This window comes from Halichoerus grypus, chromosome X (assembly GCF_964656455.1).
Source record: "Halichoerus grypus chromosome X, mHalGry1.hap1.1, whole genome shotgun sequence".
Classification (NCBI taxonomy): domain Eukaryota; kingdom Metazoa; phylum Chordata; class Mammalia; order Carnivora; family Phocidae; genus Halichoerus; species Halichoerus grypus.
In genome coordinates this window covers 124,378,458-124,400,784 of record NC_135727.1, presented here as the reverse complement: position 1 = coordinate 124,400,784, position 22,327 = coordinate 124,378,458, and the positions used below count along the sequence as shown (strand labels likewise).

General features: G+C 47.7%; 1 protein-coding gene across 4 annotated transcripts in view; it reads right to left on the bottom strand.

Annotated features, from left to right (window-relative positions):
• Positions 1–9,069: 9,069 nt before the first annotated feature.
• The window catches only part of ARHGAP6 (Rho GTPase activating protein 6), a 242,810-nt gene continuing 229,552 nt past the window's right edge, over positions 9,070–22,327 (bottom strand). For 3 of the 4 annotated variants that reach the window (XM_078065257.1, XM_078065256.1, XM_036094105.2), the window contains exons 11-13: positions 16,130–16,398; positions 12,866–12,946; positions 9,070–11,083 (exon numbers count right to left, since the gene is read on the bottom strand). In XM_078065257.1, coding sequence (XP_077921383.1) covers positions 10,386–11,083; positions 12,866–12,946; positions 16,130–16,398 — 1,048 coding nt within the window. In that variant the 3' untranslated portion in view covers positions 9,070–10,385. The remainder of the gene's footprint in view (positions 11,084–12,865; positions 12,947–16,129; positions 16,399–22,327) is intronic. The other variant, XM_078065258.1, reaches the window with a different exon arrangement.

Here is a 22,327-nt window from a genome sequence, read left to right as displayed (position 1 = left end):
CTGAATTGCTCTCATGATGTAATGGGAATGGCAAGTGGGTGAGGACGCCTTTCACGTCCCGTAGTAAGGGTGCCCTGTGCCGCGTTCTTTGGTTTTTACCTTGCGCAGTCTATAACAGGTAGTTGGAGGTTTCCTTCCCATTTGGCCTAAGTGGGAAGCGCTCCCTTGGTTTTTCCTTCAGCTGCAGTATTGCCTATGTATTTAATCTAGAAAAGTGAACAGCGTCTGAAAAAGAATGTTTCTTGTCGTGTGAAGAGAGCTGCTTTTCTCCTTACTGTTTCTCAGGAATACTTGAGACGTAGACCTGAAAGCCCGTGTTCTGCTGAGGAGCTTTTAGCTGGCCAGATGCTTGAACTAATACTATTTATAAGTGGTTCTGCTTTTGAAAAAGTTCCCAGCGTCTCACTGTTCCTACAAGAGCAGCGCGCCCTTAAGGAAACGCAGAGCCCCCCGCTGGCAATGCACTCAGCAAAATGAAGGCGCATCTTGGCTCCAGATTCTCACTTGTGAGAATTTCTCAGGCTGGACCTTGTTCTAGAATAGTTTCAACTCCCCCATGGTTTGATGATGCACGCGCATTGGAATCTATGTTTTCACTTTTTAAAAGATTCTTATTTTAATTCCCACTATCCTGCTACGTACCTCTGCTCCCAGCAAGCACGTCTCATTGCCTGTGGCATTTGACAGTTTATGCCACCCCTGAGTCCCGCTTCTCCTCCTGCCTGAAGCCCTCCCTCCAGCTGGCCTCACCAGAACCTTGACGGCTTGGCGCAAATCGCAGCACCAGGATGGTCCCTCTCGGAAACACGATTCTATGTTGTTGAGTGTTGTTAGGATTCACAAGAAGAGTATTTTTCCCAGATACAGAATGTTTCATCAACTCACTGTCTCGGTGCAGATTTTTTTTTTTTTCAGGGAGCTCAAAGTTTGCCATTGAAATCCTTTCTACCAGTGATTCATAAACTGGTTGTTCTACCTACAGCAGCATGTTACAAATGATTGTTGGGGGTTTTCTTAAAATGTTGATAATATTCTTTTGATTTCCCTGGAGTCTGGCGTTAAGTTCGTCGAAGGAACTGGCAGTCTGGAGTGATTCATTTGATAATCGATTTCTTTGTTGTGTTGGTTTTGTGTGGTGTTTTCAAAATCCAACAACTTGAAAATCTTCTACGTGTCAAAATATTTGTATATTTTAAAATAAAATAAAGCTGATAGTTCCCAGGTTTGGATTTTAAGAGTCACTTCCCATGTCGCAATTATTTCTGCAGACAGAACCTTTCCAGAAGTGATGCTGTAGTCTCCCTGCTAGCAGCCGTTTTCCCCTCTGTTACTCACGTTTTAAGCTACTGAGAAAAAGAATTACTGTTGGCATATTTTTTTTGGTCCTCAGTGCTACTGAGTAAGTGTAGGATAAGGCATCATTATGGGAAACAAAGTGGTGTAACTGGAAACTGAAAATTGAGCCCTAGGCAGGGGTTCCCCCTCCCCCCCGAAAAGCTGTACTAGTTCTTGAGAAAAACCACCCCTGTAGTAAACCGTCAAGCAGAGCTGAGGACAAGGTCAACGTCATTCCACCTTCCACCACTCCTGGAAAAGACAACAGCCTACTGGGTTTCAGAGCTCTTTTGGGGCTAGATCGTACTTGCTCATTCATGTCCAGGGGTCAGTACTCCCCTCCTCTGAGAGGAGGCTTCATTTAGAACTTGAAATTCATTGTGGCTGTTCTCTGGGGTTTTAGGCTAAGTCTTCTCTCTACAGTGTTAGCCCTATTCAGAATCAGAACAGACTCCTGTCCTAAGGCCAAGTATTAGGGAACAAGGTGGGGTTGGAACTGGGCTCGTAGATGAAACTGGAGCATTCCTAGCAGTTCCCTGTGTCTAGGGAGCTGTGCCCTCTGCATCGTCCCGGGAATAGGAAATGCAAAAAGGGCAGCCCTGACCAGCGAGGTACTCAGTCTTTTGAGGGACAGTCTGTAAATGAAATGGTAAGTCCAAGAATCCTAATTTAAAAACAGCCTGTGGTAATCTAGGGGGTGCAAGTTCACTTAAGTATTTTTTAATATATATTGGATGTATAGTTACCAATTTAGTTCATTCTCTACCAGAGTTACTCCTTCCTAGCTAAAGTGAAGAGATGCACACTTCATGCCTCCCCTCTACAGTGACTATGGGACTTGTACTGTGGACCATTTGTGTCTTCACAGGCTTAAGGCCACGTGCGGTGACGAACGCACGTCCTCCAAAAGGTACACGTGCCCCCATGTTCACTGCATTATTTGCAATAGCCAAGACATGGAAACAACCTAAGTGTCCACCAACAGATGAATGAATACAGAAAATATAGTATAGATATACAGTAGACTATCACTCAGCCGTAAAAAAGAAGGAAATCTTGCCATTTGTGACAACATGGATGGACCCTGAGGGCTTTATGCTAAGTGAAATAAGAGAAAGACAAATAGCGTATGATCTCACTTATATGTGGAATCTGAAAAAAAAAAACAAAAAACCGAGCTCATAGGTACAAAGAATAGATTAGTCGTTGCCAAACATGGCGGGGGTGGGGGGTGAAATTTGTGAAGGGGGTCAAGAGGTACAAGTCTCAGTTATAAAATAAGTCATAAGGATGTCACGTGATGAATATTTGAAAGTTGCTAAAAGAGTGGATCTAAAAAGCTCTCATCAAGGGTGCCTGGGTGGCTCAGTCGGTTAAGCGACTGCCTTCGGCTCAGGTCATGATCCTGGAGTCCCGGGATTGAGTCCCGCATTGAGCTCCCTGCTCAGCAGGGCGTCTGCTTCTCCCTCTGACCCTCCCCCCTCTCATGCTCTATCTCATTCTCTCTCTCAAATAAATAAATAAAATCTTTAAAAGATAAGTTCTCATCAAAAGAAAAAAAATTCTGTATGTGTTGATCATTTCCCAATATATGCAAATATCAAATTACATTATACACCTGAAACTAATGTAGGTCAATTATGCCTCAATTAAAAAAAGAACGCGAGTTAGAGTCCAGCTCGGGCCTTCACTTGCTGTGTGATCTCTGGGTCCCGACTTTGTCAGCCTTAAAAAGAATAATAAAACTGTTTTCCTCTGGGGCGCCTGGGTGGCTCAGATGGTTAAGCGTCTGCCTTCGGCTCAGGTCATGATCTCAGAGTCCTGGGATCGAGCCCCGCATCGGGTTCCCTGCTAAGTGCAGAGCCTGCTTCTCCCTCTCCCTCTCCCTCTGCCACTCCCTCTGCTTGTGCTCTTAAATAAATAAAATATTAAAAACAAAACAAAACTGTTTTCGTCTGTTGAGGCTGCTATTACAAAACGCCACTGGCTGCGCAACTTACAAACAGAAATGCCCGGGTCACAGCTCTGGAGACGGGAGGTCCAAGGTCAAGGCGGCGAGGCTTCGGTGCCGGGTGAGGAGGTTCACTGGGGGGCCCTCTCCTCCGGGGTCCTCCTCCCACGAAGGGGCGAGAGAGCACGCTGCAGTCTCCTTCATACAGATGCTAATCTCATCCCGAGGCTCCACCCTCATGACCTAAGCACCTCCCAAAGGCCCCGCCTCCTAGAACCATCAATATATGGATTTGGGGTGGGGGGCACAGTCCAGACCATAGCGCCCACCTGTGAGAGTTGTTTCCAGGTACTGCAAGATGACACCTGAGAGCACTTAGAACAGAGCCCGCAGGGGGACATGCTCCCTGACTGTCAGCCATCAGCTCATCATCACCAACAAGGAAAGGATGGTTCAAGGGGGTGGCTGGGCGTAAAAGAAGTATTAAGGCTACATAGTGGGCCGCCCTCCGCCCCCCCTCTCCCAAGGAGCAGCTGCCTGCCGGTGGACTAGCAGGGGCTCCTCCTGATCTGGGTTAATTGGAAGGATTAGCAGGCACTGGGGTGCTTGCTCTAAGCAAGCTCATAGTATTTAAAATCTCTATAGGGACAAGGCAGCTAGCAGTCTTTGACCTGCTGAAAACTAGAAACATGGCAGGGTGACATTTGGTTTACTTCATAAACAAGTCCCGCTAGAGAAAAATAAAGGTTATGATTAGGCTCCTGTGCTTCCTAATCTAAAATGTAGCTCACGGTGTCCTCAGGATCACAAAGGTACCAGATTTAAAACAGGTTATATTTCCCGCATGTAAAAGGGTACCAAAAATTATTTCCAAAGCCACGTATTCCTAACTTCAGGCAAAACTTTGAAAATTACATAATTTCTTAAACATACAGCATATTAAAGCAATGCGTATTAGTTATTCCTAATATACAGAAATAATATACTTATTGCTGCAGCAGAGGTCCCGTAATAAAATGCCATGCCATTTGTATAAGCGGTAAATCCTTCATGCTCGTGTGCGCCCTTGTTCTGAAGAGAAGCTGACAGCACTTTGTGCCAAGTATTCACCCTGGTGTCACACTCACGTAGCGAGTGGTCCAAGGTTTTTGTGGGATCGTAGCAGCTGCTGGAGCAGACGTTCAAAGTTTCTAAGACAAGTTTCTATGTCTACTTGGGGGATGAGGCATGGGCACATGGGAGCTAGCTTGGGTTTATAATTAGCTTTTACTTAATGCTTTCACATGCACAATGTCCCGTGTGATGGGGCCACGGAAACGACAACCCCTGAGTGCTATAACGTAGCAACTGCGTGGAGAGAGAAGACTTCACAATCGGAGTGAGTGGACTCCTGAAGGACAGTAAAGGTTACTGGTTTGGAGCTCTGCTCAGAATCATCATTTAAACACTTTGCTTTTTCTTTCTACATTTTTGATACGTTCATGTGGCTAGTTCCCGTGGCTCTCCAGTGGTTTGATATGGAATATTATCAGGATGCTTTTGGCTACAAGTAGCAGAGTCCTTGCTGGGACTCCTCACCACAAGTGCAAGGTTGGGTGTTTGCCTGGTCGATTCCAGCTCTCTCATGCTGTTCCCTTCATGCTTAATTTCAGCTTTATCCTGAAAGGGTGGATTCCTTTCATCATCCTCAGATGGCTCCTAGTTGCTGCGTGAGCTTTACAATGCTTGTTTATGGCCGGTAGGTATGATGTGGGGCAGGAGGGGGGTGTCTCCCACAACCATGGAAAATAAGGTTACTCCTCTTCAAGCTCACTGGGCCAATTCAGCATTAGGTCTGTGTCCTGGCACCTCCTACCCTTGTACGTTCCCAGGAGAGTGTCTCGTGCTTAGCCTAACTCAGACGAATCATTTAGAGTAAACTGCGGTGCCCACAGGAGGATTATTTCACTACGAATTTTTAAATCCCTTTCGCTCAGTTGTCACCCCGGAGGCAGGAGCTCCTCCCCCGAGGAAGTTCCCGCTGAGCCCCTCCCCTTCATGAAGGAGACCCAGGGCTCCGAGAACCACAGAGCTTTGCTCATGCCTCTCTGAATTATCCAGATGGCAGGCTGGCGCACCTAGACGGCTTGCCACCAAATCCTGGTTCTGCCACCCTATAGTTGTGTGACCTTGGGCAACTCATTTTTGGTCACTCCGAGTCACCTCTGCCCTCCGGCAAGAGAGGATGGTTGTGGTTCCTATTGCTTGTGGGGGTTAAATGAGTGGCGGAGTAAAACACTTGGGTTCGAGCAGATGTTGTTAATAAATATTAGTTACTAGTACCAGCATCTTGCAGCAGAGGGTCCCAATTTGTTTCTTCTAAAGTGATCTCACGTGGGACACCGATTCGCTGCTATTTGTTGACTATTAATTCAGCGCTGCTCCAGGTTGTTTCTCCCTTAATCCTCAGAACAATCCCGAGGGCGCCCGATCTCGTCTGATCTCGGAAGCTGAGCAGGGTCCGGCCTGGTTAATACTTGGCTGGGAGAACAATCCCGAGGGCGAGGTGTTGTTATGCCCTGACTACCCCGAGCAAATGGAGAGTCAGAGAAGTGAAATGGGCTGGGCCGAGGTCACCCAGCTCATGAATGACAAAGCCAGGACTCAAACCTCGTCCTCTTTGAACCCGGAAGCCCACACTTTAAAAAAGGTCATTGTTCTTTTCAGTCATTAAGTGAGCACCAACCAGGAAGCATGCACATAAACGTTTACTTGCCACGTTTACTATTAAGTTTTTTGTCTTAAGAATGGAAAGGTACCACATCCAAGCCACCTGCCCTCTCTGTCCCAGATATCACAGAGCTGGGCGACGCGTCTTTGTGGGGCCTGGCTGGTTAGGAGACAGGGTCTCTGTGCTTGCCATCAGCTTCTCCCCAGACTGTGTCCCCGTTTCCTCAAAAGCCTTTTTATTTGGCAAACATACCTCTATCTCTGCATTTGCTGGGAGGTCAACGGACTTATATTTTTTCTCCATTGCATGGGAAACTGCCTGATCATATTCATATGCATACGTTTGGCCAACATTTATCAAACGCCAACCGTATGCTGGGTCTCTGCCCAGTCCCGAGCACACAGTCCCTGCCATCGAGGACAGAGTGGGAATGACCTCGAGATAAGACGTACAGCAACGCTTGTTAAAAACGGCCACGTTCGCCAAGTGCCTGAAAAATGATATGATTCAGCATGTTTATGGGAGAGGAAGATTCAGGCTAACTTTACAAGGAAAACAGCCTTCAGATGACTAGGAAAAGCAGGGAGGAGCACTCGAGGCCCCTTGGAACATAAGTGCGAAAGCGCATCTTGCGTGCGGGAAGGGGGTGTTTCCCGGATGAGGCCAGAGTAGGGGGTACGGTTTTGGGGAGAGATGATGGGCGGAAGGTCGATTGAGGCTGGATTGTGGAGCGCTTCGATGTTACCACGAGGAGTGGGGACTTCGTCTTGTGGGCCAGAGGGGGAGGAGGGCATCAGTGGTTTGGCCGCAGGGGCGTGCCTGTGATGAGGTGTGTATTATAGGCTATCTAAGAGGCCGTGGTGTGGAGGAGCGGGGAGGAAGGCGACAGAAAGGGACCCAAGAACCGGAGGCTAAGAGGGTGAGGGCAGACACACGGGAGACACATGCAAGAGAGGCAGCAAGGCTGGGACCCCAGGGAGGCTGGGGTAAGATGCCCTGGAGGAGGACATGGCTGGAGGCTGCAGGGGACGTGGCTCCGCATGGAAGTCGAGGCGTGCAGTCGGTCCTTCAGGTCTGGTGACGCTCCGTGCGACACTCAGTGAAGACCTCAAGCCATTGGGGACCGGGTGGGCTCTCAGGCTGGAGATTTGGGTTGTCAGACTTAGCCAATGGGCACTCGGTTCAATTTGAACGTCAGATACACAGTGAATGACTTTTTAAATACTTCTTATGGTAAGTATGTCCCGTGCCATATCTGGGGCAAGAAATGTTTTTAAACTATAATTACATCTCAGATACGGCACGGGACATACTCCTACTAAAATACGGTCATTCATTTATCGGACTGTTGAACTGGGTGTCCTCTATCTGATCTGGTGACCCTACCTGAGACGTGCCAAGGTAGAGGGCTCTGCAGCCCCGACCCACCTTCCCCTGGCCTGCCAGGCCATGCTATGAGCTGGACGTGGGTTTTTTTAATTACTAAACCTGGGATGTCACAGGCAAACTGGGATGAGTGGGTCACTCTAGGCTGAACAGATGTAGCCTGAATTGAGTTTTGAGAATCTTCTGACCCTTCTGCCACCTCCGGGGCGCCTTCCGTTGGGGCTGGGGATGCGAGCACCTGGGTGCACCGGGGATCTCAGCAGGCCAGGGGTGGACACCCCAGCCACCCCTCTGGGCAGCCTCCCATCTGCACCGCGCCGTCTGTTGCCTCGGCCGTGCGGAAGATTCTCAGCCCTTACTGGAATTTTCCTTTGCTTTGCATTTTTTTTGTCTTGAACATTTGCTGCTGATTTAGTCCCGTTTTAACATTCTGTCTGGTCGAGCTGTGGTCCTGTCTCCAACTCCTCTTCTTCCAGTCCCTGCCTTTCCTTCCTCTCTGTCCTGTGGAGTCCGACCCCCCCCCCCCCACCGCGGGCTGCTTATCAGCCGACGGCGCCCGCGGGCCTGCACTTGGCCCCCGCGTCTCCCGACACTGAGTCCCAACGCTGTTCCTCTGCCCAGCAAAGAAGCAAGCTGGGCTAATTTACAAGTTTTCTTCATTTGCACCAACTCCGTTGGTACAAAAGATTTTTTTTTTCTATAAAAAAACCGCAGCAAACATGTTAACAGCTACTCAGATGAAGACAAATGCACGCTCGGCCGTCTCTGCCGTCGCCGTCCCCGTCGCGGCCCCGTTGCCCGAGGCGCTCGCGCAGTGACCGAGTGTGCGGGCTGCAGAGGCGTCGGCGGCAGGCGGGCTTTCTTCTTGCTCCTAGGAGCTCTAGACCTGTCAACAGACGGACAGACCTTCGTGTCACAGACATCAACCTCAGAGCCATTTGGTCTGGAAGTTTTAAAAAATAGAAGTGTTAGGGCAGGAGCCGGGTGGGAAGAGGGTCCCATACACGTGGCGGTTCAGTCCAGAATGGAGGCAAAGAACTGGGCAGCTCGTGGTCGGACTCAAAGCCTGGAAGACACACGGTGAGCAGGAATAGGAAGGGGGGGGGTGACACAGAAGAGCACCTCGCGATCCACAATCAAGTAGTGTTTGCTCAGAGTCTCGTTTACGACTTTCGGCTGCGTGTGGGCCTCCAGGAAGAACCGGAGACCGGGGGGCAAATCCTTCCCGAGTCCCAGCGGGCGGCGGGGTGCTGGACCCAGTGGCAGGGCCTGAAGACAGCCCGATCGTTTGCCCAGTAAGAAACGTTAGACACCACGTCTAGACGTCATTATTTTGGCCCTGAGACAAAGGAAGCATCTAAGGCCTTTATAAAGGACAGATGTCACGTACAGGGACCGTGCTGGGCACCACCCGTCCAGTGGGTTTCCAGCCTGCGGCAAAAACACTTCCTCACTGACAACTGAGTTTCAGTTGAGTGACAATCAGCCTTCACTTGCAACAAATAATTAGTATGACTTTCTAAGTGTGTCGGTGGCCCCAAACCATCTGACAGCTTTTACTGGCTCTTTAGCTGTATATGTATAGTATCGCTGCTGTTTATGACACTTGGACTTGTGGAGAGCGAAGTGGGTGTCTGGAACGGAGGGGCGAGTTTATGCATTAGATTTAATGCCCGGAAACAAAGCATTTGTTTAACTTTTTATTCATCATGGCACAAGATAGAACTTTAAGAAACACCACGGAAAATGTCATTGCCGACATGAAAATTAAGAGTAGCATGTTTCATAAAAAATTCTTCTTCTATAATACACATTCCCTTACGAAGTGAAAAAAAAAAAAAACTCGTAAAATACTGAAGCGAATCGCCACCTGCTGGTCAAAAATGGTTTTGCGGTTGAAAAACTTGAAACTACCGAAGTATGTAGTAGGAGCATTTTACGATACACACAAAATTACCGAAGAAAACATGTCCTCGGCCTTTGGCACGATGTAAATACAAAGCTGGAGTTTTTGTCCAAACGTGACTTACTTTACAAAGCTTTGCTTATAATTTGGTTAATACTGATTATGGGGCAAAAGGAAAAACTTTTGTTCTGTAATTTGAATACTCTGTTTGGATGCTTAAACGCTTTATAGTTGGATTCCAGTTTGTAGTTTTTGAAAAATACATAAAAATTATACATTATAAATATATATTATATATGGTCTATATAAAATTGAATTTGATCTAAAATGGGAAGGACAACTTCTTAATTATTCTTTCTTTGTCAGGCACGGCCTTTCTCTTGTTCGATTAACTGAATCCTTTCTAAACAGATTCTAAAAATATATTCCATAATGTATCAAATTTAATATCTTCCTTAAAACATATTCAATATGAAAAAGCATTCAGTGACTACGTTTTCTTTTGCATCTCATGACTATATAAAAATATGGCTTGGCATACTCTGTTTTGTTTTGTTAGTGTTTTTCCTAGGCATTGAAGGAAGGGCTGTCCCCAGCTAAAAAGCTATGGCAAAAGCACAGAAACCTGCTTGTGCATATTCTAGAACATTCTATAGAATCTCATTACTCAGTATAAGTGAAGTGATTTTTAAAAATTGTTCCTTCTGTTTCTGTGAATATATCATATACGATTATCATACATAATCTGTTACAGAATATACAACAGTTAAAACTGAAGTCACATAAATACAGTTAAGCTATATCAAAGCAAGGGTTTTATCTTATACAAAGCCAACGTGAGTAGTTTTTCGGTTGGATATCCCCATCCGTTTTTGTTTTCGTTTTCTCCTAAGGCTGGCTATGCAATAGAAGTTTATTATAAATGGCAAGGGTACTAGTGCTCTCTATCTTTAAGTGAACTGGGTTTCTCTCGTGTTATTTTTTTTAAAGTGTTAAAGAAGAAAAACCAGTAAGTGTCCAATTGTCCAACACCAACTTTTTCCCCTACGGAGTGAAAGAAGGCTGTCTGGGCCGTGGGGGTGTGCGCTTGGGTGGGCTCATACCAGCGTTTCCGGGAGGGCATCAGGGTTGTCGGTCGATAAGAGCTCCCAGATCTGCCACCGCTCTCTCTGCCAATCCAGCCAGTTGGGGTCACCCAAAGTCTTACTGTTCTGATCGCTGGCGGAAGTGGAGTAGGCGCTGCTCAGTTTTTGCTCAGCGGCTTGCTGCTCTCGCTCGGCTGTTTGGCTTCCCTCTTCCAACGCTGTTCTGGAACCTTCTTCTGGCCTCTGAGGCCTCCACAAGAGCGGCTCCGCTGGCTGGTGGGATGACGCTACAGCTTGCTTCCCGGGACCAGGATACGGAGGCGGAGGCCTCTTGTCACGCTTCTCACTCTCTCGAGGTCTCTGGTGCAAAGGCTTGGCTCTGCTCTGCAGCCAGACCACATCGAGCTCACTCTCAGTGAGGTCTTCGGCGCTGCTCAGAGTCCAATACTGCCCTGACTTCGGTGTGGCCTGCTCACACCTCCTGCCGCCGCCCTGGATGTGGGGCGTGCTGCCGACGCGCGACACGGGAGGGCAGGCCCTGCACTCCACGATGGTGGCCGTGGTCTGAGTCCTCCGAATGACCTGCGGGCCACCTTCCAGTTCTGTGGGGCTCCCCTGCCATCGGGGCCAATTTGGGGACAGGTTCCCTTGAGAAAGGGAGCATGGCCCCGGTCGGAGGGAGCTGCTCTCAAAAATGTCTCCATAGGAACCTGGAAGCCGGAGAGAAGGGCGAGAAATGGAATTAGTTTGTAGAATCCCTCTGGGGATGTGTCCTGCTATTTCCTTCCCACGGCCACCTTCAAAAATTGAGAAAGCACAGGACACTCCTCCCGCTGCCTAAAGTAAAACATGTCCTAGGAAAGGAAATGACAAATCACGCTTTGGTTATTGGCACAATTCACGGAGCAGCTCCAGATCCGGATGTCAAACTAGATTCAATAGTCCTTGTCACTAATTTGTTTCAGGAAAGGCCCCTTCCACATGGCTTCTGAACCTGGAAGGTAAAGGAAGTGTTCTCTTCTCGTTCGGTGCGATTTGCAGTCCTGAGGAGACACCAACGGTAATGCTTTGATGTTTCCACCATGTCAGTAAAAGGTGTTGGAATAAACGAACTGAACCTAAAATGCCCCATCTCGGGCCAGAAGTTAATGAAGACAGCAGCTGCTGTGTAGACCCCACCGCCACCAGTGTGGGAAAGACTGGCCCAGTCCTCCCACTTATTAAAAAGCAGGCAGGGAAAGAGAAGAAGACCATTTTGCGCAAGAGATATGAGCATTTGAACAAGGACTGAGCAGAGTTGAAATAGCAGAAGGAAATGGAGCAGAACATCTTGGAATAGTTTATCCTTGGGGGAAATGGAATATGGGAGGGGGCGCCTCGGTGGCTCGGTCAGTTTAAGCTGCCGACTCTTGATCTCGGCTCAGGTCAGGATCCCAGGGTCGTGAGATCGAGCCCCGCATCAGGTTCCGAGCTTGGCGTGGAGTCTGCTTGGGATTCTCTCTCTCTCTCCCTCTGCCCCTCCCTCTGCTTGCTCTCTCTCTCTAAATATAAATAAATAAAATCTTTAAAAAAATAAAAATACAAAATAAAAAAATAAAAAACACCAGCTTGGGAAAGTTCAGCTAATTAATAGAAAAACCGGAAAATAATGGTGAGAAAGAAATGCAAATGGAAATAATAAATACAATTTTGTTTTTTTTTTTAAAGATTTTATTTATTTATTTGAGAGAGAGAGAATGTGCGCATGAGCAGGGGGAGGGGTAGAGGGAGAGGGAGAAGCAGGCTCCCCGCCGAGCAGGGAGCCCGGTGCGGGGCTCGATCCCAGGACCCTGGGATCACAGCCTCAGCCGAAGGCAGATGCGTAACGACTGAGCCACCCGATTGCTCCCAATTTAGCTTTCAATTTAGCAAAAATGCAAACCCAATGATGTGCAGCGCCGGCACCGCATGCTGAGGTGGGCGGGGAAGGGGCTGTACCTCTGGATGCTTGGAAAGGTGCATTATTTGGACCCACTGCCCTATTCTGGATGTGTAACTTGCTTTCCAAAATTTTGTGAATCTATTAATCGTTGAAAATACAAAACAAAAAGTACGTGAAAGAGGTTCCTGACAGCATAACTTATTACAACAATGACAAAAAAAAAAATGGGTTGTAAACTATGAGTATGCACTCTGGAATACGACGTGGCCCTTAACAATAAAAATGGCAAATAAGTGGGAAATGGAAGTTAAACAAATGATATTAAGTTGCATGGACAGAATGACTGTAGCTATGTTTAAAAACTCTTGCAAAGGAAGTGAAATGAAATATAGTGAAAGACTGATGTATTTTGGCAGAAAGGCTAAGTATAGCTTGATCTGGTTTCCCCCCTATTTTCAGCACTTTCCAAATAATGCTTGGCAAGTACGTAATATGACAGTAAGGCAAAAATTAAAGAATATTAAGTTAAAAAGTAAATGCAATAAACGGTCTTGAAAAGATAATATGTCACCTGTCATTCCTGGGTCTTTGGAACCACTTTTTAATGTTGAATGCCAAGTTCCCCAGATATTGAAAGGCTCCTCTGACATATCTAGGAAAAAGTGTATAGAGAAAGGTATGTCACTCACAATGAAAAGTGAAGAGCAAAAATCAAGAAACAAATATTTTGGTAACAGCGCCACATTCAAGATTGTGGCGGATACAAGACAGAATATGACGCATGCCTGCCTTTCAGGGGCTTATCCCATTTGGGATTTACAAAAAGGCTTCCTCTATAATGGTTGTGGTACCCAGAATCAGGCCCCCCAAAGATGTCTGTGCCACGATCCTCGGAACCTGTAAAGAGGTTATGCGCCAAAGGGACTTTACACGTGTGATGAAATGATTGAGTCTTCAGATGAGAAGATGATCCTGGATTATCTGGGCGGCCCTGATGCAATCACAAGGGTCCTTATAAGGGGGAAGGCGGAAGAGAAGATGCTACATTGCTGGCTTTCAAGGTGGAGGAAGGGCCATGAGCCAAAGAACACAGGCGGCCTCTAGAAGCTAGAAAAGGCAAGGAAAGAGATTGTTCTTTAGAGCCTCCTGAGGGAATGCAGCCCTGCGGACCCATTTTGGATTTCTGAAGTCCCGAACTGTAAGATGATAAATGCATGTGTTGTTTTGTCTTTTTAAAAATTTTATTTATTTATTTGAGAGAGAGAGAGCCTGGGATGTGATCATAATGAGTATTTCTCGAAGCAAAAGTCTACCGGGCGCTTCCCGGTGGCAGCCGTTCAAATGCACTCTCTCCTTTAATTCCCAGGAGATGCCCTGAGTCCACTTTAGAGGTGAGGCCAGCGGCGGAAGGAGCAGCTAAGAACTGCACGTGGTTATGGAGCGAGGACTGTCGAGCGCTTCCTACGTGCCAAGTTGCGGGTTGAGGACTTTACATGGATTAGCTGGTTAAGCTCTATGAATGAATACGGCTGTCTTTCTTAGTTTTCATACGAGGAAAAAGGGGACTCCAAAAAACTCAATCTTTCCCACGAGGTCCTGCAGCTTGAAAGTGGCAGCATGGTTACTGACTCCAAATCAAGCGCTCTTGTCATGGGATACTAACATGACTTGTTTCTTTTCTTTTCTTTTTTTCTTTAAGATTTTATTTATTTATTGGACAGAGAGAGAAAGAGCACAAGCAGGGGGAGCGGCGGGCAGAGGGAGAGGGAGAAGCAGGCTCCCTGCTGAGCAGGATCCCCTGAATGTGGGATTCGATCCCAGGACCCTGAGATCATGACCTGAGCCAAAGGCAGATGCTTAACTGACTGAGCCACCCAGGCGCCCCTAACACGACTTGTTTCTAGTTCCCTCGGGGTGAGGTTATTTCCAGGGAGAAAGTTACGCTTAGGAAGGATTGCTCAGCCCCTGCACCAGTGATATTTGGGGCCAGATCTTTCTCTGTGTGGGGCCGTCCTGTGTGCTGTGGGATGCTGAGTAGCAGCCCTGGGCTTTACTGTCTACACAGCAATAGCATCCCGTCCTGGGCTGCGACAGCCCCAAACGCCTCCAGACATTGTCAGATGTCTCCCTGGATACAAAATCGAGGACCACAGTGTTAGAGTTGGCCGGGATATCGAATGGACAGAAAGAACAAATACGTGCTTTAGTCCACCTGCTAATTAGAGCTAACGTGTATCTTAGCCTACCTGCTAAGAAACTATGAAGCAAACACACTGATCCTGGGAAGAAAGAATCAAGCTTTCTTAGTGGTAAGTTGTCTAGTAATCTCTCTTTGAATTTGTATTTAGAGACCCAAATATGCCATGCCTTTCATAATAGCAAAAGTCTCTTCAGACTGCCTTTTTTGTTGCTGTTATTGCAGAGAATATTGCATACAGAAAATCTGTCACTAATTTAAAAGAGCAGAAACTAGAGATCACCTATATGCATCAGAAAGGGAGAAAGGGAATAGTCAGAAATCTATGATACATCGATTTAATGGGAATATATAGTGGCCATGAAGAATGTTAGCAAAATGGAAAATGTTAATGATACGATTTTAAGTAAAATAAGCTGAATTCAAAAGCAGCTATGCTTTGAAAACAAATATATCAAATTAGGGATGCACCTGGACAAGGACTAGAAAAAATAAAGTTTCACATTTTATTTTTTTTAAAGATTCTATTTATTTATCTGAGAGACAGACAGAGATGGCAAGAAGCGAGCATGAGCAGGGAGGAGAGAGAGAAGCAGGCTCCCGCTGAGCAGGGAGGCCGACGCAGGGCTCCATCCCAGGACCCTGGGATCACGACCTGAGCTGAAGGCAGACGCTTAACTGACTGAGCCACCCAGGCGCCCCAAGTTCCACATTTTAAAAATAAATTTTACGCTTGAGGGGAACATGGGTTACTGTTTTCATTACAATTTTTAAAAATTATTTTTTGACATATTTGTAAAATAAAAATAAATATGCTATGATTTAGAACACCCCCCCCCCGAAAAAAAAACCATCAAAAACCAGAGCCCTTTCAGGGTGTCTGTTCGGGTTAAGTGATACATGTAGGATAAGAGAGCAAGAATTTGTACTGTGTCTTCCACTTATTACTCAGAGCGTCCTGCTGAGTCCTGGCACTGAGGAATTACCCTGTGGAGGGAAAGAGCAGAACCAAACATTCAGTGGTCAAATAAATTTGGGAAAAACTGCAAACCACACTCTCCTTTCCATTGTGCGAATTAATGGTGCCCATTAGCACTTTAAAGAGTTTGAGAAATTACACAATAGAGAAACTATTAGCTTGGTTAACCCAGCATTCCCCAAATGTATTTGACCATGGAACCCTTATTTTGCTAAAAAAAATAAAAATAAAAATCTTAATCTCCCATGGAGACCTCTTTGGAACATGATGTCTCCTTATATAGTGGGTTCGGCTTGTCCTCTTTATAGAAGTAGCAGCAATAATTGGGTGACATGTTAGACTAGCAAAGATGCACCCAAACTCACTGGCCAGGACATATCAAATTCCTCAGATGCTCAGGGGAAGGATCAGCTGGGAATATCAGTGGCTCTCTGGGCATGACACTGCTTCCCAGATGCCCCGGTCAGCAGGGAGCCTCCGAGACCATGACTGGGCTCGCCCACCACACCTTCCTCTTCCTAGAGCAGGAACTCAGTAAATGTCACAGAATGACAGAAACATGAAACAAGGAAGAGGCGAAGAGACGGTCCAAGGGCCCGCACCATGCCACCTGCAATGAGAGTCACTGATGTGGCCCGCGCCAGCCAGGTTCCAGTTACCTTTGCCAAGCCTTGGTCCAGGAGAACTCTCCCTTGATTTCGACGATGGCAAGTGGCTCACCAGCACATACTGCTCCGGCCCTTTGTAAAGCTTCTCCGAGCCCCCCGGGGCCGCGTCCTCTTGCATAGCCAGCAAGGAGCGCTCAGACAGCACTGGGGAGTTGTTGTCATAAGGGGAGAGGTCTCCGCTGGAGGCCTTGTTGGAGTCGGTGGACGAGTGCCTTCCTCCCACAGAAAAGGAAACTTCCGATCGCAACATGTCAGGGCTTCTGGTGCAAGAAGACAATGGCAAGTGCGTGAGTGTGTTAACACTTAGTGACCAGATTCAAACAATACGACCGTTACACAAAAGACAGGCGGAGAATGCATGGGCACAGGGGCTGAAACAAAAAGACCTTCGGAGCCATGTCCCCAGACTTGTACAGCAATAACGGGAAAGCGTTTCCACGACATGGCCGGCAGAGGGCAGTGAAACCCCACAGTTGTTACGGAAACTGTCAAGGCGGAGGGAGGAGGGAAAGGATGAAACAGACATGGATCCCTGTATTCTCCGCTGGGCATCGCTGAAATGCCTGTCGCGTTAATCCCGTCTCCACTGGGAAAGTCAAGTCTGAGGCTCCCTATCTGTTAAGTAAGGCAAAACTGGTAGATAACCCTTTTACGTTCCTCAATATCCTGAATTTAAAATAAGTCACATAAAACTACGACTGAAACTTTACAAGAAGTTCATTATGGCTTTATGGGTAAGGTCTCTTCCCCCTGCCCAAATACTTCATGTGAGTAAATCCATCTTGCCTGTGATGACGACTCTGGATGATGATGGTGATGATGCTTCTGGTGGGAATGACAGTCTCACGTACAGAGGCCAACGAGACAAATATATGACCATCACTAGCGTTCACTGTATTTTAATACTCCTGAAATGACCCTACAAGGCACTAGTGCTTTCACAGAGTCATATAAAACGGGCTAATTAGCATATGCAGTACGTTTTCTATGTACATGAGTTGTCACGGCAACAGAAATAACAGTGAAAATGCGAGAGGAACAGGAAAATGAGAACATCAGCAACATGAAACGAGTGTTGGAAGTCTTACCTGGGAACATCTGCATTTTCTACCTTCCTCAAAACAGTGGCCCTGACATCTTAAAGGGAAATGATCACAGAGTGATTAAAAGTTCCAGAACCTATTTCTGTCTCTCCCCCACAACCCTGCTTCATTTCTCTATTACTAGTCTTTGCTTTCTTCTGCTTTAATTCTTCAAAACAAATCCTTTGGGATCTTAAAGAAGGTAAACACATGCCTGAGCAATCTTTTCCTAACTAGCTGGTTGTGTGCACGCAGCACGGAGGACGGGGGACGCGCACTCACAGGGGACCTAGCTTAGTCTCGGGTTTCCAGCGCGGGTTAGCGTCCAGGAGAAAAGCATTTCAGCATCTGTGACATGCCTCGCCTGTTACTGACGCAGCCAGGGGCTCGAGCACTTTTTGCTGAGGCAATTTCTTACCCACGTGGAATAAATAAGTCCTTTCCTTGTCTCCTCTTTAAACCGATGACAGACAATCTTATGGGAAAGAGCCAGAGAACCACCATGAGGATGATTTTCCAGAGACGTTAGGCCTCCATTGAATGAAGGAAAACTCCAAAGAACTTATTATTTCTGCTGGAAAGGGGCGGGGGGGGGAGGGAGGAAACTAACCTCCATATCTAATTCAAGGGGGGAAGTCCCCCTAATTCTAGCGGAGGGAAACACAAAGCAAAACACATGGACACTTGTCTGTCATGACTTTGACTCCAGTTGAGGAAGCTTTACTACGAAAATAAGAAAAACTGAATGTGTTGAACAGGTTGCTCAGCTTAGAATCAGGGTTCGGGGCAGGGCTAGAAATTCTATGACTGGGCCCATTTCCGTTGTTCTCCCCGTTTAGTTAACGGGTTTCCCCAGTCATTAATGAAAATGTCTTCTGTCTACCCAGCAAGAACAAGTCATGGTGTTATATCCATAACAGCGGGGCCAGAAAGCCTTCCTTTATGGGATGTTTTAAAGAGAGCCAAGTCAATTCATTAGCCAAAACAAAATAGCCATCAGGGCTACGAATGCTTTTTTGCTCCCTCCCATTGGGAGGAGAATGTCGGAAAGGTATTTTCACTCACGGAGACCCCAATTATTCTGTCTCGTGTCTTGTTCATCTGTCTTGAAGAACATAGAGAATACGTTCAGCAAAACGTGACAAGTTGCAGATTCAGCCGACAGGTGCGTAAAGAAAGGTACCCTGCGGGAGAACTGCATCGCGTCTCAGCCCTGGGAACATCTATCTGGGTTTCTGCCGAGCAAGTCGGTGACTCCCCCCCTCCAGTGGAAGCGTGCATCGCGTCACAAATAACATAGGTCTCTGTGCTAAGGCTGCGAAAGGCTCCCGGGCGCGGGGCTCCGCTCGGGGGCTCGGGGCTCGGGGCTCGGGATGCAGGAAGCCCGTGGGCGCCGCTTGCGCTCCCGCCCCAACCTCATCCTACCTTCTCGCTCGCTCTTCCCCCCGCTTTCCTTTCCCTCGCCTCGCCTCTCAAATTACTCACTACGACATTGTTCCACTTACATATTTCTGTCAGCTGCTTCAATACCCTCTTTCAGGACTGGTGTACAGACAGGGAAAGCGCACGCACAGGAATTACTGGGGGCACTGAAAAGTCTTCATGAGAACATTTAGTGTGCTTAACCCAAACAGAATCAAACAAAGAACAATCACAACGGTCACAAAAATCACCGAAGCTGCCACACGATCTTCCTTCCATTCTCATGGCTGTGATTGGCTCTGGTGGAGAAGAGGCGACAAAGGAGGAGGTGGAGGGCCACTGTCCCTCTCCTCCGTTCTTTGGGGAACATGGCCGGGGGAACTTGCTGGAAATGCAAATTCTCCAGCTCCATTCTGGGCCTACTGACGGGACTGGCTATAACATGTGGGGCCCCCAGGGGAAAAACTATTAAGAATTTCAAGGTGGTCACAGCAGATCATCAAGCCAAACGTGGGCTCCTTCTCTGTGGAGGTCCTGCGCAGCCGCACGGGTCACAGACCACGAGGCTGGCTTTGCCCGTTGAAAGGGCATCTGGGAGCAGGGCTAGCAAACTGTGTTTTAAAAAGCCCTCCAGGTAAGTGTGCTTCGCGGGCAAGTTTGAGAACCCCCACGCCGAAGCTACCTTCCCTCCCTCATCCATAGACAGGACAGCAGGCTGAGGCTCCCAGGGAGCCAAACTGGGAAGGAAACACGGACAGTGGCCCAAACCTCAGCACTGGCTGACAGAGGGGGTAAGCGTGGTGGTCCTGACCTTGAGGTGGCCGGGGCCACAGCTGAATAGAAGGTGTGCCCATCCTAGCCAGCTCCAGGCAGCCGGACCCAGATAACTGACTGTAGTTTGGTTGTGGGTCAGAACGCATTAAGGGGACAGGGAGCAGGAGAGGTCGACCTGCCTTTCTCTGATTTCCTGGTTCATTCTCCTAAGTCAAGCCTCCGGAGTGACGACATCTGGGGCACCAACCAGGGGAGAACCTGGAGGAGGTGGCTAAAGCTAATCCCTGAAGGGAGAGGCAGAGGCCTGTCTCCCAGTCGACACAGGCCACGAACCTCCTCAGGGTGGCTGGGCTCACAGCCAGGGACACGGGCAGCCGGGGCTGTCCAAGGAGACATGCTGCCTTCCTTTCCCAGCCACCCAGCACAGCTTAGTGACCGAAGAGGCTATGGTTTGCGACCCCATGGCAAGCCGCTTGTGAAGTGCACGCGTGTGAAACGAGCCCTTGGCCTGCGACAAGGGTAAGGGCTGGTGCTCACCCGGGGCTCAGGCAGTCTGGCGGACGGTGTGCTAAGTACTGCCAGCAAGTCTCCTCGCTCCTGATCACCGTCTTGAGCTGAGCGGAAGACACGAGGACATCACGTGTCTTTCTAGCAGCCGGGGCAGTGGGGCTCGAGACCCTTCTCAAATGTCTTTGATAAATAGTACGCAGTCTGACTGCTATGTGCTATACTTGGAGTCGATGGCCCTCGTAAATGCCTGAGCTATTTCCCAGCTGTCATTTCATCTTCCCAGCCGAGGTCGCTAAGGCGGCGGCCACATCTGCCTAAGAACCCACGTCCGGAAACGGAGCTTTCCACACGAGAGCCCGCCGGTTGGTCAACGAAACCAAACTATTTTATTCACTTCTCAGGACTCTCACTGACAACGTAGGCAGTTCCGAGGTTAAAAAAAAAAAAAAAGAAAGGGTGGCATTCCATGGCTTTATCATTGAATGTACTGGAAACCAAACGAGAACCCCTACTTTGGGTATCACTGCAAGAGGAGACGAGCGGCCACCACCGCCTCCACTAGCATTCGCCTCGAGGACGACTCGACTCTACGAGGACCATTTTCAGTTCAGTGCTGCAAGTCAACGTAATAAAAGATCTGTATTTCTTTATAGAAAATATTGAACCGGGGACTCACTAGATGACGAGTAGTCTGCAAGCAGGTAGTGGGCTCTCTCTGTCTTGGGATTTAGTGGATGGAGGCTGGGAATGGCGAGTGGCTAGCTAACCAGTTGGCATGGGCTTGCCTCCACGAATGGGGGGCTTTTCTCCACGAGACCTCACAACCCCAGGACCATGCACGGCAGGCGCGGCCAGTCTCAGCTAACCAACCAAGCATGAGATGGACATGGAGAGAGCACATCACTTTCTCACCCTTCGGTGGTCCCTCCAGGTCAGGGGGTTAAGATGCCGCTGGCAGGGTACTGTGGGCGGGCCTGCCCTGCAGCTGGAGGCACAGAACTTGTTCTGCGGATAAATGGAAAACTCTGGTTCAATCCACGGATGTGGCAGCCCAGCCCCTTGCCGAGCTACCCCAGTGAGAAACATCCTTGGAGACGGCAAGCTTGTGTTGGCTTCATCCTTGGCTTAATCGTTCAGCTGAGAGACCTCAGTCTGTTGGAACCCAAAGCACATAACCACCTCCGACGCGATTCAGTGCCCGGGGAGGGGAGTCCAGCGCCGCAACAACTCTGGATTTAGGGAGGACTTTCACAGGAACCACGCTCGGTTCTGCAAAGCAGCCCTTACGCAGACAAAGGCACCCCCCTCCAAAGAGAAGCTGACGATGGAGCCAAACTCCCCACCAGGAGGTGAGGCTGGCACCCTGGACATTAAGACTTACCCAGGGCTTAGGTGAAATCTCTCCCCTCCCTTTTAGCCCTTATGGATTCCCTCCTAATAGCCGTGGCACGTGAAGGCATTTAGGACAGGGGGAGAGAAAACGATGCTGGCTTTATTCTCTCTCCTTTTTTTTTTTTACAGTATGCCTGATAAAACATCTTCGAGTTAATATATTCCAAGTTTGTAAAGAAGGTGTGAATCAGAAAGGCGCTGGAAGAAAGAGGTGATGTGATAAATTCTCCCTCCATTTTGAATTGGCTTTTCATAGAAGGCGCATTCAGACTTCTTGGAATTTTTCATTAGGGAATTCCCTATTCCCCATACATTTTCCCTAAAATTGTCTGGCTGAAAACGCTTTCTCGAACAGCGTGGGGGGGGAGGCGGGGGGCGGGTGTTAATGCTTCATTAATTTCCAAGATGCTGGAACAGAATGACAGCTGAGGCCAGAGTTACTGCCAGTCAGTAGGATTCATTACTGTTATACTACACCGATAAAGTCCGATTTCTTATCTCTGAATATTTCCTGAGAACTTTTTTGACTTTACAAATCCTAGTGAAAGGAAAACTGAAATTATAGTCCATCTTGTAATGCTCCATGGTTTTGTGGAAGAAGACATTTTCAGTGACAGTCTCTGAAAGATTAAAATAAATTACCTACCTGATATTTATTGGATAATTTAAATGTAATGCCTTGAAATTATGAGAAAGCCTAACGCTCCTCCATCATGAAGAAGGTGGATTTTTTTTATTCACTGGGAGGAGAATCCAGTTCAATAAAACAATTACTTTTCAGTTCTGAAATGCTATCCTTTGAGATGACTATGAGGCTCCTTCCATGGTTTTGATTGGCTGGTCACCAGTTTTGCTACGTTGGGGGGCAATTTCAGTAAAAACTTTGTGAAGGCCAGGAACAGAATTAAATACAATGAAATTTAAAAACGTACACCTATAGATTTGGTTCATCCGTACTGGCTTTCTCCCCAAGTGCAGTTAAATTTATTTTGATTGTATTTCCAGAATA